Genomic DNA, 16,122 nt, shown 5'->3' on the forward strand with positions numbered 1-16,122 from the left:
GAAAGCTATATACAGCTGTTAAGGACCTAAGATTTGCCTGCTGAATCAGGCCCCTGGCCCATCTAGTCCAGCACCCTGTTCTCACAACGACTGACCAGAGCAACTCTCCATTTAACTTTCCATTTGAAAATGCTGTTTGAGAATATTAAAGGAAGAAAACAAAGCTAGCCTATTTTCTGGCTAAACACAGAGGTACCATACTTATTTGTGCCAACCCAGCATACATTTTCTGACCAGCTAAAAGGATTTGCAGTTTTGCTAAAACCTGGAAACAAAATTATATACATAAGGGCTGTTGCCATCCAAAGACAGACGATGTCTTGGTCACAGTCCTCTGCTATTCTGACTGATCTTGGATGTCAATTTATATTTGCAGCGCTGTTCCGGAATGTTGGCCGGTTGGGCAGTCGGAAACCCTTAGAAATTTGTTGGTTTGTAGGTTTTTGACATAGGTCTTTAAATGCCTGAACTGGCTCTAGCTGTCTTTGACTAAAACCTTCACCACTCTGGTTACAGGTAGGTAGCCATGTTGGTCTGCCGTAGTTGAAACAAAATAAAATAAAAATAAAAATTCCTTCCAGTAGCACCTTAGAGACCAACTCAGTTTGTTATTGGTATGATTTCGGGAAGCTTTTAATGTTTGATGTATTATAGTATTTTAATATTCTTTTGGAAGCCGCCCAGAGTGGCCGGGGAAGCCCAGCCAGATGGGCGGGGTATAAATAATAAATTATTATTATTATTATTATTATTATTATTATTATTATTATTAGCTTTCATGTGCATGCACACTTCTTCATGCACACGAAAACTCATAACAAAAACAAACTTAGTCGGTCTCTAAGGTGCTACTGGAAGGAATTTATTTTATTTTATTTTATTATTTTGTTTCTTCACCAATCTGGTTTGTGTTGCAAACTACAACTCAGCCTCTGTTCCTTTGCTGGCAGGTAAACATGGAGACTGCCCGCTTCTTCAAGTCGGACTTTGAGGAAAACGGCTCCATGGAGAACGTCTGCCTCTTTCTGAACCTAGCCAATGACCCCACGTGAGTTTTTTGTAAACGTCTTTGGGGTTTTCTTACAATCAAGCCTTGTATAAACTTAATGAAATAAATACACGAATCAGAACAGCCTGGCAGCACCCCTGATTAAATCACGGTCCAGCCTGGGGGTTTCTGTGAGTTCAATGGAAGACGACCCGACCAGCAGCTTGTGGGAATGAAGGAGCCTCTTCCCAGAGCGCAGGTGTGCTTCTCCCACCTGCAAGCAGCACCTGTGCATCAGCTGATAACACTTCTCCGCCCATCCATGCAACAGCGCACAGGGGCCTCGTGGGCTTTTGTGACACGGGGTATGTCAGGCAAGGAGTAATTTTTGCATGCAAAAACCCACACCTTATTGTAATGGTGTGTGCAGATAATGGCTACAGAGCCCTGCAATAAAGACCCTTCTAGTGTCCCTATTTTCCAGGAACAGTCAGATTTACAGAAGCTGTCATGGTTTCTGATCTGATCCCAAAATGTCCCGCTTTCCCTTAGGGTGGCCCTATTTTCATTGGATAAAGGTAGGAGGGTATGGAATAGAACATCTTTATTTTCATTGGAGAAAGGTAGGAGGGTATGGAACAGAACATCTTTATTTTCATTGGAGAAATGTTGGGATAGCCATATTTTCATTTTCTTTTATTCCCTTTTTAAAAAAAAAAAAAAACTTCATTCCAAAACCAAAAAAGAATTACAAACATCAAATTCAAAATCCATGTTCATTTTGTAACATAAGCCTATTACATAGCTGACTAGATTAAAATATGCCTAATTGCTATAGGCTTCCCTTTGCTATATATAAATGCAATGCAATTAGAAATATTATATTAGAAATTTTTATAAATTCCCCTATACCCCCCACTCCCCTTCACCCATGTGTGACCTCAATATTATTTTCTTTTACTTCTTCCATCTTGTTGTGTTGCTGTAGTTTAATAATTATTCAGTTGATTCTTTTATTATTTCCTTGCTTACCCCTGCACATTTTACACATTATCCATTAATATTCCAGTTCCGGAACCATATTTTTTTATGTATTCCTTCATCGGATAAATGTAGGAGGGTATGGAATAAAGGTAAAGGGACCCTTGATCATTAGGTCCAGTCATAACTGACTCTGGGGTTGCGGCGCTCATCTCGCTTTACTGGCCGAGGGAGCCGGCATACAGCTTCTGGGTCACGTGGCCAGCAGGACTAAGCCACTTCTGGTGAACCAGAGGAGCGCACGGAAATGCCATTTACCTTCCCGCCAGAGTGTTACCTATTTATCTACGTGCTTTCGAACTGCTAGGTGGGCAGGAGCAGGGACCAAGCAACGGGAGCTCATCCTGCCGAGGGGCTTCGAACCACCAACCTTCTGACCAGCAAGTCCTAGGCTCTGTGGTTTAACCCACAGCACCACCCGCGTCCCTTCAGGGTATGGAATAGGACACCCTTATTTTCATTGGAGAAATGTTGCGATGTCCTATTTTCATCAGAGAACTGTTGGGGGGTATGTAGTAAGGAGAAGACTTGGGCAAGACTGGATGCTCGGCTTGCAAGGCTCAGCACTCCAGACCCCCGTGCTGACACCTCCCTCCTTCCCACAGGATTGAGCGCATCATCACCCCACGCCTGGCCCTGACCACGGCCGAGTTCCTCGCCTACCAATGCGAGAAGCACGTCCTCGTGATCTTGACGGACATGAGCTCCTACGCTGAGGCGCTGCGCGAGGTCAGAGGGGCATCCCGCGGCTCAGAGAGGGTGTGGGCTGGGGCGCCTAACATGGCAGGGAATGGACCCCCTCTCTGTGCCCCATAATTCACCCCTTTTTCCCCACCAGGTCTCGGCTGCCAGGGAGGAAGTCCCTGGGCGCAGAGGCTTCCCAGGATACATGTATACTGACCTGGCGACCATCTACGAGAGAGCCGGGCGCGTGGAGGGCAGGAACGGCTCCATCACTCAGATCCCCATCCTGACCATGCCCAACGATGGTGAGCAGGGAGGGGGCGCTGGGAAAAGGCTCAGGGAAAGCCTGGGCCGCTGACTTCTATGGGGAAAGTGGTTTGGGGAAAATGTCCGGCAGCAACAGCAGCTGGGAGTGAGGAGTGGCTGACAAGGGGGAAGGGAGGAAGGCAAATTTTACTGGGAGTCTATGCCCTCCCCCCCCCCAAAAAAAGCACACACACACTGTGGGAATGTTCAAGGAGGTAGGAGAGGATATATTGCTTAATTATATCCTTCCCAACTTGTGTTAACAAGTTCTACAATTTAGCTGTTGTCGGAGAGCACTGACTTTTTCCTGTGGACAATTTGACTCTAAAGTAATTACCCGTGAGTAGAGCTGAATTGGGAAGAATTGGATTTTTAAACGTTTAATCTGGCATCGAAACGGGGAGGTTCAATACAGGAAGTCTGCCTCCCCCTTTTGTAGATAAACTGAAGCAAGGAGGCTGCAAGCTAAAGTCTTGGAAAGCCTTTTGTAAAAAACTAAATTTCCATCGGTAAAGAACTAACCCCCCCCCCCCTTTTTGGAGGCAGGAGAAGAGGGGGGGAAGTGGTAGACTGAATATGCCTGTAGGAGAGAGTTAAGAGAGTTAAAATACCGCCGCTCTGACCCTGGAAACGGGCTGCTAGCAGGATTGATGTTTTTTGGAAGGTCCATTGACAGCGTTTAGAACGTTCATTGACAGGTAGCTAAACAAGAGAATACATTGTTTCTACTGTCTCCGGTTGTTTTCAAAAAAAAAAAAGGAGGAAAGTAACTGAAAATTGAAACTAACTTTGGATTATTGAAACTGTGTTTAAAAGAGGACATACTGACCGATACAAATAGAAACTGTTTTCCCCTAGTGGAAGCTTTTGAAATTGGTTACTTTACAGGAGCTGGGCTAGGGGAATTTCCAGCTGCAAGATAAAAAAGTGTGAGACTTTGGAATTGACCTTGAATCTCTTAAGTGTTATGGCAAACGGAAAGGAAAAAACAGTCGGGATGTCGACAGAAGAGGCCTTAGTGGCTGCATTATTGAAAATAAATGATTCGCTGGAACAACTTCACAAGAAAACAGACGTGATAAATGTGAAAATGGATGCTGCAAATATTGAAATTGACTTAATCGTAGAAAGTTTAAATAACTTGGGACAAAAGGTGAATACCAATTCAGAAACCACCCAGAAACTGACACAGGAATCTACTCTGATACGGCAAACTGCAGATGAAGTCAGGGAAAAAACCCTTGCTGCTGAATTTAAAGCAATACAACTGGAGAGGAGAGTCCCATCCATACAAACTGATGAACATAAGCTGACATTCATTATGATTGAACTTAAAGAAGAACAGATGAATTTGAGGACCAGAGCCCTATTTGAACTGGAAAAGGAAAGCTTGACAGAGTTTCAGGAGGCGACAGGACTAACACTGGTTGAGAAAGAGAGGTATTTGGGGGTTAGTATGACCGCCAAAAATGTGAATCTGTTTAAGGATAACTGTGAAGGATGTTGGATTGAAGAGAAGGGGGATTTGGAAATATGGACAAATCAGAAGTTGTTACTGTTGGGCCGAGTTACTGTGGTGGGGTTGAGGGCTGCTGTGTTGCTGGGGATGTTGCTTTTGTTTCAAACATTGCAAGCTTTGGATGGGATGGATTGTTTCAGGAGGTGGCAGAGGGATGTTTTTAGAGTTGTTTGGCAGGGCAGGAAGCCTCGAGTAAAACTTAAAATATTGATGGATGCCAAAGAAGGAGGTGGACCTGCCCTGCCAGACCTTTAAATTTCGTTGTGAACCATCTGCTTTTTGCTGGTTGAGAGAATGGCTGCTTCTTGAAAACACTGAAGTGTTGGACAATGGCAGACGAAGTTGATGGACTATTGGCGGAAATGACTGGCAAGATCCGAGACCAGGGAGAAGAGTCGGTGGAAGAAGATTGCAAAAAGTTTAAAGACTATTTATAGAAATATTGTAAAATTAAGGAATGTTAGAAAAATGTTGGAATGAAGTTATATGGCTTTAGTAGAAATGTCATAAGGAATTGAGTATAAATAGATTAATAGAAAATTAAAGGAAAAATAAGGCAAGAATGTGTTAAGATAATTATAGGATAGAAAACAGAGTAAGATGGAAAGGAATTGCTGAAACAATTAATAGAAGTGGAATACAAAAAGGGAGGTGTGAGGAGGTCGCTGGAAATAAGTGAATGAAATATAAGATATTGAAAATGTTTGAGGTGTTTTTAAATTGTTTTTGTTGGTTTTTGCTTTGTTTTGTTAGTCCATGTAGCGTTTTTGTATTGTATTTGTATTGTTTTTTCTCTTTTCTTTTTTGTTTGTAGTGTTGTGTTGAAAATGTTGAAAAAGTAGTAAATATCATTTAAAAAAAAAACAAGTTCTACAATTTAGCAGAGTAACATCCCCTTTTTTAAACTTGTACAGCGGATAACGTCTTTGCCAGGCTTGTGTAAGCCTCTAAAATAAGTTTCCATGGTAATTCCCCTTTATTCCCTCATAAAAAGATAGACACGACACAGTCTTGTATAAAAGTATATGAAATAGTTTACTCACATTCTGTTCACAAATGGATCCCAGAAGGCAGACTTAAGTTATAATATTAATAATAATAATTTATTATTTATTCCCCAGCCACCCTGGGTGGCCTCCAACAAAGTATTAAAATACAGTGGTCTGTTAAACATTAAAAGCTTCCCTAAACAGATGCCTTCAGATGTCTTCTAAAAGTCTGGTAGTTGTTCTTCTCTTTGACATCTGGTGGGAGGGTGTTCCACAGGCCGGGCACCACTACCGAGAAGGCCCTCTGCCTGGTTCCATGTAACTTGGCTTCTTGCAGCGAGGGAACAGCCAGAAGGCCCTCGGCACTGGACCTCAGTGTCCGGGCAGAACAATGGGGGTTACAAAATATATACACCTTGAATCTATCCCATAAGGAGATAGTCCCTTTGTCCTCTCTTGGCTGGAAGCCAAGAGAGCATCTCAGGCTAAGGAGATGTTGCTTCTTCAAGGAATGAAGTTAGAAAGAGATATGGCTGCCTCCACTGAGGTATTTTGTTACCTGCACAGGTAAGGTCATGTCCACCTCTGGTCACATGCAGAGGAAGTCTGTCCCAGCCCAGGAGGAAACAGGAAGTTCTGACTGGCTGGTCCAGACACCCCCTTTTTATGTCCATGCTAGGAATGTTGTATTTGACTGCTCTGTGTTTCACATCCCACATACACTCCAGCTTGAGATCAGTTGATCTGCAAGATTGCCCAATCCCATATATGCCCACTGGTCTGCTTCGATTGGCAGAACTGGAAATGTTACAGGTGCCACGTAACACCTGCTCCACGCTGGTAAGAAATCAACCTTTTAGTGTGGCAGCACCTGCACTTTGGAACTCCCTGCTGATTGACATCAGGCAGATGCCTTTGCTGTACTCTTTTTGGCACCCACTAAAAGCTTTTTTGATGCTTTTGAATTCTGGTGCTGGAGGAGACCCTTGAGAATCCCATGGACTGCAAGAAGATCAAACCTCTCCATTCTGAAGGAAATCAGCCCTGAGTGCTCACTAGAAGGACAGATCCTGAAGCTTAGGCTCCAATACTTTGGCCACCTCATGAGAAGAGAAGACTCCCTGGAAAAGACCCTGATGTTGGGAAAGATGGAGGGCACAAGGAGAAGGGGACGACAGAGGACAAGATGGTGGGACAGTGTTCTTGAAGGTACCAGCATGAGTTTGACCAAACTGCAGGAGGCAGTGGAAGACAGGAGTGCCTGGTGTGCTCTGGTCCAGGGGGTCACGAAGAGTCGGACACGACTAAACAATTGAACAACAACAACAACAACAACAACAAAAAGCTTTGGGGGGGGTTAGATGCTTAGGAAGCTGGTACAAGTTTAAATCCGTTTTTAGCCTATTGTTGTTTAAACTTTTATAAAGTTTTCTGTGAGCTTCGCTCAGGAGGCGGCCCACGACATCTCCGCATCAAAAGTCGGCGCTGATTCTCAATGGCCTTCCGCATTGCTTCCTGTATTCCTTGCATGGAATTTTATTGCATTGCAACCTGAAGTCTGTGGGATGCAAATTGCAGTGGGAGGAAATGTGATGTAAGGGACACAAGAAGCAGCAGACACAGGATTAAAACCGTGCAGCACAGTTGATTACAGTTGCCACTGCAGGGTGAAAAATCATTTGGTGGTTTGCTGAGACCCTCAGCGTTTTTCAAGTGGTCCAGTGGGGCCGGTTGGATTGTGGAGCATTCCTTGAAAGCCTCCTGCAAACAAACTTCCCAGTTCAAGGCACTGCTGGCTGAGAACCAAACATTGCATCTCTCTCAGCCCATTCAAGTTTAGACCACCTTCCTGGCCGCAGCTCAGCGGCTGCCTTAGCTTTTTAAAGGAAAGGGAACCTGCTTCCTTTTGAGCAGGGATCAAGAGAAGCAAGCGATAAAAAGCAAATTCTAGTTCCTCATACGATCTTCTGCACGTTCTCTCGGTTCCTTTGGTGAAATCAGTCATCATCGGGGCTGAAACGTACCTTAGGATGAAATCTGTAGGTATTTATTTCTGCAGGGGAAGAGGCGAGACAGGGAGGGGCGTTTGAAATAATGGGGAAGATGTGGGAGGATAAGAGAGAGATGAGTGTTTCTAAAAGTCACACACACCCTTGTAAAATATAGCGGGGGGGAGGTGTTTCTGAATGTTGGGGATGATGTTAAGAGTCTTAAGATATGAGGTAAGTATTTGCAAACAGAGGTAAGTTAAGGCTCAGGTATCCTTGAGGAATACAGAGCTCTCCTTGGACTTGCCAGTTGTGAGGAAGTTTCCTAATTCAGGTGGATATGCAAGATGGGGATTTATTTTGGGGGCACTGGGAAGGGGGGAATGGCATAGAGACCCTCCAGGTATCTTTTTTATTGTGCATTCATGGTGGTTTCATAAAATCATAGAATTGGGTTCCCCAGGGGTCATCTAGTCCAACCCCCTGCAATACAGGAATCCCATACCAAGATCTCATACCTTTTTCTACCACAAATGCCATGTTCCGTTTCTTTGTTCTGCTTTGGTTGTGCCAGAACACACAAGTAAAACAGTCAGAGCCGTTTGAAACTGGAACAGACGCCCTCATTGTGGGAATGTTCAGGGATGCAGGAGAGGATTTATTGTTCGATTATAGCCTTTCCAACGAGTGTTAACAAGTTCACAATTTAGCAGAGTAACATTCCCCTTTTTAAGCTCACAGCAGATGCGTTTGCTCAGGCTCGCTAAAACCTCTATAATAACTGTCTGGTATTTTCCCCTTATTCCCTCATAAAAGATAAGACACGACACAGTCTTCTATAAAAGTATAAAAAGAGTTTACTCACTCACATTCTGTTCACAATCAGATCCCAGAAGGCAGACTTAACTTAGAAAAGTAACATACACCTGGAAACTATCTCATAAGGAGACAGTCCCTTTGTCCTCTCTTGGCTGGAAGTCAAGAAAGCATCTTCGACTAAGCAGATGTTGCTTATTTGACTCATGTAGTCAAAAAGAGAGCGAGATGGCGGCCAGTCCTATGATTTTGTTACCTGCACAGGTGAGGCCACGCCCACCTCTAGTTACATGCAGAGGAAGTCTGTCCCAGCCCAGAAGGAAACAGGAAGTTGACCTGCTGGCTGGACAAACATTCCTCCCCATGTGTAAACATGTTCATTCTAGGAATGTTGTACTTGACAGCTCTTGTGTTCCACACCCCACACTCATAAGGTCAGTCCTTCCTTGGAAGTTTCTAAGCAGAGGTTGGACGGCCATCTGTCCTGTATACTTTAGCTGAGATTCCTGCACAGCAGGGGGTTGGACTAGATGACCCTCGGGGTTCCCTTCAAACTCTGCTATTCTGTGATTCACAGTGCTCCTCCAGATGGCAATCATGCAGTGATCCCTGGAGGAGCCTTGCAGAACTGACAAAGCAGAAGGGTGTGTGGATGGTTCAGGGCAAAACCCAATGCCTATGCGCTGCTGTTGCATCAGTTCCATGTTGCATGTTTTATGTTGCATCAGTTGCACTTGCAAAAAAACAGCATCACACATGCCTGAAGGGACCCCTAGTGAGAAACCAGATTAGCCCAGGGAACGGAGAATTCACTTGCAATGTTAGCAGGGCCAGTGGCTAATCTACCTGCTTCCCCCCCTTACAGATATCACTCACCCCATTCCTGACTTGACCGGATTCATCACCGAAGGGCAGATTTATGTGGACAGGCAGCTCCACAATAGACAGGTAGGTTTACCTGGGGCTTCCCTTTCCCCTTTGATCCCCATCTCTGCCCGTGGTTCCATCCTTGCAAAGGAAAAGGAAGTGGACATATTGGGGATGCTTCCTCCACTGAGTAGGCTGCTGTAGAAAGGACACATCCTTGGAAAGAGGTTGACATTTTTGATGCTCATGCCATATGGTGGTAACAAAAATTTGTGGTAGGGAAAGGCTTGTGGGAGATGGCTTGAAGGTGCAGACCCAGAATATGCCCCTAATCCTTCTGAGTTATAGAGTCCATTCAAGTAAGGAGAAGGAGAAGGTTCTCTGTGCTCTTGACTAGTCTAGGGATGAGACTGTAACTGGGCTGCTGTGGGGGCTTGAGCTTTTCAAACTTTGGTCTGGACTACTTCTTGCTGACGCGGGTAGCGCTGTGGGTTAAACCACAGAGCCTAGGACTTGCCGATCAGAAGGTCGGCGGTTTGAATCCCCGTGACGGGGTAAGCTCCCGTTGCTCGGTCCCTGCTCCTGCCAACCTAGCAGTTTGAAAGCACGTCAAAGTGCAAGTAGATAAATAGGAAGGTAAATGGCGTTTCTGGCAGGAAGGTAAATGGCGTTTCCGTGCGCTGCTCTGGTTCGCCAGAAGCGGCTTAGTCATCCTGGCCACATGACCCAGAAGCTGTACGCCGGCTCCCTCGGCCAAGAAAGCGAGATGAGCACTGCAACCCCAGAGTCGGTCACGACTGGACCTAATGGTCAGGGGTCCCTTTACCTTTACTTCTTGCTGAGGGGCTCAGTGTGGTAGAAGACTGGATAGGTGAGTGGGCAATGTAACTTGGCCTCTCAATCCTATAAGCCTTCAGGTAATCTTCAAGGATGGGCGGTCGGATTGGGTAGACAATACAAGGATATTAAGGCTTTTCAGGACTACAATTTTTTCTCAAGCCTTCCAAGTCTTTTTCTTGAGTATGTGGATAAATGTGGCTATAAAGTAAGTTCTTTCCTTTGAAGTGAACATATTGAACATAGGGCATTGCTTCCCCTGCTAAGGAGTCAATAATAATAATAATAATAATAATAGTAATAATAATAATTTATTATTTATACCCCGCCCATCTGGCTGGGTTTCCCCAGCCACTCTAGGAAACTCCCTGCGAGTTTCTGGGAACTGCTCTGAGACCTCCAGGTATAGGGCGGTATAAATTTTCAGATAATAATAATAATAATAATAATAATAATAATAATGTCTTCCTAAAGAACTTTTTCTCCTGCTGTTTCAGCTAAGGGCTCTTCCACACCTCAGTTTAATGTGGATTTGGGACCCTATGTGGATTTTGAACCTTCAGCCCATGCGTTGTTCACCTCCTGCTTTCCCACGCTGTCTCCTCCCTGAATCCAGAAAACCCCTGTCCTCTTAAATTCTGTTTCTTAAAAAAATATATTAAAAAATCATTTTTAGTTTTCCATTTTACAACAAATACATGGTTACTGAAATCATCTCACTATCCACGACTTCCCTTCCACACTTTCTGTGTTTCGTTAATATTTCCCCTGTTCAACTGCATATGCAAAATGCTCCTTTACAATTTTATTTTCACCTTGTTTCATTTTCTTAAACTTTCTCTGCTCTGGTTATTCTAGTCCTCCTAGCGTTTTATGATGTTTACAGGAATTATTCATGTATTCCACTTCCCGTTCTTTCTTAAAAATCTCCTTCTCTTGGTCTCGAACTCTGCTTGTTACACAGCCAGCTCAACATATTCCCACAATTTCATCGGCCTTTCCTCTTTTATTGGAATTACTGCTTCCTTCCATAAATTCCGAACAAGAGAGTTACCGAACAAGAGAGTTACACTGATTGTCGGCAAGATTCCCTGCGAGCCAGTGGTGGTACAGTGAGGTTTTGCCCCCTCCCCTAACAAAAACCCTAGCTAAGCCCATAGTGTCAGACTAGGCTCTGGGTTCAAATCCAGAGTCAGCCAGGAAAGGTCACCGGGTGTGACTTTGGGCTGGTTGCTGCCCCTCGGCCTAACCTACCTCACAGGAACAAAATAAAAAGCACCTTAGAGACCAACTAAGTTTGTTCTTGGTATGAGCTTTCATGTGCATGCGCACTTCTTCAGATACACTGAAACAGAAGTCACCAGACCCTTATATATAGTGGGAGGGTGGGGAGGGGTATTACTCAGAAGGGTGGTGGGAATGGGTGGTTGGTTGATAGGTGTGGTAAACCTGTTGACGACTGTTAACTACAATTGGGAAAAGCAAGGGGTGAGATGGCTAAAAATCGCTTTATCATGTTTAATGAGATAAGAATCCATTATCTCTATTCAGACCAGGTCTCTCCATGATTTTAAGTTTGGTAATAAGTTGCAATTCAGCAACTTCTCTTTCCAGTCTATTTCTGAAATTCTTTTGTAATAAGACAGCTGCTTTGAGATCTTGTATTGAATGTCCTGGGAAATTGAAGTGTTTTCCTACTGGTTTCTCCGCCTTGTGATTCCTGATGTGAGATTTATGTCCATTTATCCTTTGCCGTGGGACACGGGTGGCGCTGTGGGTTAAACCGCAGAGCCTAGGACTTGCTGATCAGAAGGTCGGCGGTTCAAATCCCCGCGACAGGGTGAGCTCCCGTTGCTCGGTCCCTGCTCCTGCCAACCTAGCAGTTTGAAAGCACCTCAAAGTGCAAGTAGATAAATAGGTACCGCTCCGGCGGGAAGGTAAACGGCGTTTCCGTGTGCTGCTCTGGTTCGCCAGAAGCGACTTAGTCATGCTGGCCACATGACCCGGAAGCTGTACGCCGGCTCCCTCGGCCAGTAAAGCGAGATGAGCGCTGCAACCCCAGAGTCGGCCACGACTGGACCTAATTGTCAGGGGTCCCTTTACCTTTACCTATCCTTTGGCATAGGGTTTGGCCAGTTTGTCCAATATAGAGAGCTGAAGGGCACTGTTGGCATTTGATGTTGTTGGGGCCAGTAATGGTGTTGTCCAGGTGTATGTGGCCGCAAAGTTGGCCTACCTCATAGGGTTGTGATGGAGATCAGGGCTGTCTTAAGCATATGCAGCACCGGGGTGCAAAGATCTGCCCGGCGCCACCCCCCCCCCCAGGTTGCCCAGTCCTAGGCGTGCAGGAGGGCGGAGCCAGCTGGCCACCTCAGCATCTTGCTGGCTCAGTCTCCCCCAAACTTGCAGCACAGAGCCACCCGCAGCAGAAGAGCAAACTGCGGCGCTTGGACCCACAGGCGGGCTCTTCCTCGGACTCAACTCTCGGGCCCCAGACTCTCGACCTGGTGTCCCTGAGAGCCTGGCGCCCGGGTGCCCCGCACCCCTCACACCTATGGGTAAGATGGCCCTGGTGGGGATTAATCAGGAGGAGGACCACATACACCAATTTGAACCCCTGGCAGCAAAGGTGGGGCATAAATGCAAATAGATAACTCCCAGATTTAAGGAGGAGAATGTGTGGGGCAGCAGTAGCTGGAGAGATACACCGCACAGGCAAGGAGGAATTCAAGGAAGCACAGGGTGTCCTGGGATCTACCTTAAGCCAAGAAACGGGTGGGCCCTTAGGCTAAACACACACACAGAGTGTATTTCCAAAAACCAGAGATGCCCGTCTGCTTTCTCTTGCCGCAGATCTACCCTCCCATCAATGTCCTCCCGTCCCTCTCCCGTCTGATGAAGTCAGCCATCGGGGAAGGCATGACCAGGAAGGACCACGGAGACGTCTCCAATCAACTGGTGAGTGTTTGAGCCTCTGTGGAAAAGGGGGTGGGGGTGGGGAGCGCATAGCCAGCGAGAGAACGGAGCGGCAGATATTGTTGCACGCCACCCGAGGTTCCAGGTGCTTAACTGGAGTCCGTGTTTTCTTTCGGAAATTAGGCTGTTGTAAACAAAAATCTGCCCTTATTCCCTTATGGGGGACACAAGAGCCCTTCTAGAGTCCTTTGTAGGTTCTCCATCGGTTGGAGAAAATAACAGAGGCCAACCATAGAATATTGAGAAGCAAAGCAGCTCGTAAGCCTGATCTTTATTGATCTGTTGCAAGAGGGTGCTTCCCTCACACACAGGAAAGGAGGAGGACCCAGAACCCAGGTGTGCCCGCCCTTATATAGACATTTTAAATTGCCCACTCAGGAGTCCAAGACCACCCCCAGAAACAGCATACATACATCACAGAAGGGGTGTAGCTCAAGACCACCCCCAGACACATCATACCTACATCACAGAAAGGGGTGGTCTACAACAGAAATCTGAGTGCGTTATTTACCTCCTGTCTGGCAGGTCACCTGTTAATGCTTACTCGATTGGATACCCTGGGGAGCCTGGCCAGTCTTTTGTAATGATAAATACTTAGTTCCTGAGCCAGGTCACAGGCTCACCCTATTCATACACAGACAGACCCTTAAGACAGGATTTATGAAGGAGGAGACAATGGGGAGGCTTTTCCATTTTCCTTTGACTTTGCAGAGATGGTCAGTTTGGGAGTCAAAATGGTTTCAGGACTGTTTTCTTGTGCTGCTTCAGACCTGTGGGTTATATATTTATGTACGTGTTTGCTTGGTACATTTATGAACTTTTATTATATATTTAAGACCTTAAAAGTCTTATCACAAGGCACTTGTTATGTACTGAGTTGAATAGGATCCAAAATGCAGCAGTCTGATTGGTCCTAGAACAATAGGATTCAGAATGCAGCAGTCTGATTGGTCCTAGAACAATGCAGCAGTATGATTGGTCGGCAGGAGCCACCCAATCCAGCTCCAGATAGAAGTGAATCCACAACCTGATTGGCTTACAGTAGAATTCCGGAATTAGCCAATCATGTGCAGCCCATTGTGTAAATAATGTATATAAAGCAGATACTTTGAGGGGACATTCACTCATTCCTCCTCACCACTATGAGCTGAATAAAGAGCATGAAATCACTTTGCGACTCTGAGTATATTTCAGCACTGCTGTGGAGTCTTTATGATATACATATATCCATATCCATAGTTATGTATATATACAACCTGATGGAGGGGCTCACATCATTGACACCCCCAAATAGTCTTGCTTTTCCCATCGCTGCAGCCCAGGATTCAAAACAGGCTCCAAAACTTCTGAGTTTTTCCTCCAGCTTGCTGACTTTTATAGACGGGAACCTTTCTGCAGAAACCCAGTCCTAAACTATGTCTGAAACTCTGACCTAATCTAACTCTGAGCTGAAGGAAAGGTCCGTCTCCCTGGTGATATTCCTAATGGCTGGTCGTTCTCCTTAACAGTCCACCCCAGGTGATCTCCTGAACACAGAAATCCAGACTTGCTTGATTTTAACATGCTAAATCCAGTGTCCAGCACCCAGACATTAGAAGGGCATTCCAGGTACCCCAAAATCTTGTAGCAAACCCCACAAATAAGAACGCTGTGGCTAAATGCACAAGATGCCTTGATGCAGAGGGTAGATCTCGTGCATCTACGATGCCCATGTTTTAAAAAACCCCACACACCTTTATAGCTAAGACTTCAGAGCTTCTTTTTGAGGGTGGTTCTGGGGTTTTCCTGGCTGCCTCGGGGTCAGGGCGCTTGTCTCGGGCAGGACCCTGACTCATGCCCTCCCTGTGATTTCCCGCTCAGTACGCCTGCTACGCCATCGGCAAGGACGTGCAAGCCATGAAGGCCGTGGTCGGGGAGGAAGCCCTGTCAGCTGACGACCTCCTCTTCTTGGAGTTTCTGCAGAAGTTCGAGAAGCAGTTCATTGCACAAGGTAGGCGGGGGACGGAGGCGGTCAGAAAGTGTTGACCTGGGAGGGACGTTTGTCCTCCTCGCTCGGCACAGAGGCGGGAAGGAGAAGCGTGGCCTTGGAGCAGGGCGAGGGGAACTCAGGACAAATGCAGCCCTCCAGGCATCTCCAGCCGGCCCCAGGCCACACCCCTTCCCCAGGATGAAGCATGTGCTTCCCCTGCTTTGCATCTTCCTTATGCGTTTCTGCAGGGCTGGAATGTGCCTCTGGACTTTGTTAATGCCTCTTGCTTGTCTGGTTGGAGAAAGAAGAGCACTCTCTGTCTGTCTGTCTGTCTGTCTCTTTCTCTCTCTCTCTCGTGCGTTGGAATCTAGACACATATAAAAAACGTTGTGAAAATGCTTTTCTTAAAAAGCGTTTTGAAAAATATATTGAATTTCCCATAAGCTCACCATCGCCATCTAGTGTCACATTTGTAAAGGGAAAGGGAAAGGTACCCCTGACCGTTAGGTCCAGTCGCAAACGACTCTGGGGTTGCGGCGCTCATCTCGCTTTACTGGCTGAGGGAGCCGGCGTATAGCTCATGTGGCCAGCATGACTAAGCCGCTTCTGGCGAACCAGAGCAGCGTGCGGAAACGCCGTTTACCTTCCTGCCAGAGCACTCCCTATTTATCTACTTGCACTTTGATGTGCTTTCGAACTGCTAGGTTGACAGGAGCTGGGACAGAGCAACGGGAGCTCACCCCGTCGCGGGGATTCGAACCACTGACCTTCTGATCGGCAAGCCCTAGGCTCTGTGGTTTAACCCACAGCACCACCTGCGTCCCTGTCACATTTGTATAACACGCTTAAAACACACTTAAAACGTTATATTTGCAGCTGTATAGCTGAGTCCCAGGTGTTTAAACTACCTTACTGTGCAAAAAGTAGCATGATTGATTGATTGATTGATTGATTGATTGATTCCCCAGCCACTCTGGGTGGCTTTGAACAGAACGTTAAAAACAGAATAGAACTTCAAACATTAAAAACTTCCCTAAACATCTGTTGCTCCTCCCACTTTTTCCTCTGGTCCCGACCACCCTGGCATGCAGCCCCTGTGAGGCTACTCTGATGGAAATGTGGCTTATCTGGACCTTATGGGA

The 16,122-nt window shown here is 45.9% G+C and overlaps 1 protein-coding gene across 1 annotated transcript in view; it reads left to right on the forward strand.

Annotated features, from left to right (window-relative positions):
• The window catches only part of ATP6V1B1 (ATPase H+ transporting V1 subunit B1), a 79,534-nt gene that overhangs the window by 62,161 nt on the left and 1,251 nt on the right, over positions 1–16,122 (forward strand). The window contains exons 8-13 of the mRNA XM_081020927.1: positions 951–1,048; positions 2,635–2,758; positions 2,868–3,018; positions 9,197–9,279; positions 12,889–12,993; positions 14,872–15,001. Of these exons, the coding sequence (XP_080877053.1) occupies positions 951–1,048; positions 2,635–2,758; positions 2,868–3,018; positions 9,197–9,279; positions 12,889–12,993; positions 14,872–15,001 (691 nt within the window). The remainder of the gene's footprint in view (positions 1–950; positions 1,049–2,634; positions 2,759–2,867; positions 3,019–9,196; positions 9,280–12,888; positions 12,994–14,871; positions 15,002–16,122) is intronic.

Source organism: Podarcis pityusensis (genome assembly GCF_964106645.2).
Source record: "Podarcis pityusensis genome assembly, chromosome: 9".
Classification (NCBI taxonomy): Eukaryota; Metazoa; Chordata; class Lepidosauria; order Squamata; family Lacertidae; genus Podarcis; species Podarcis pityusensis.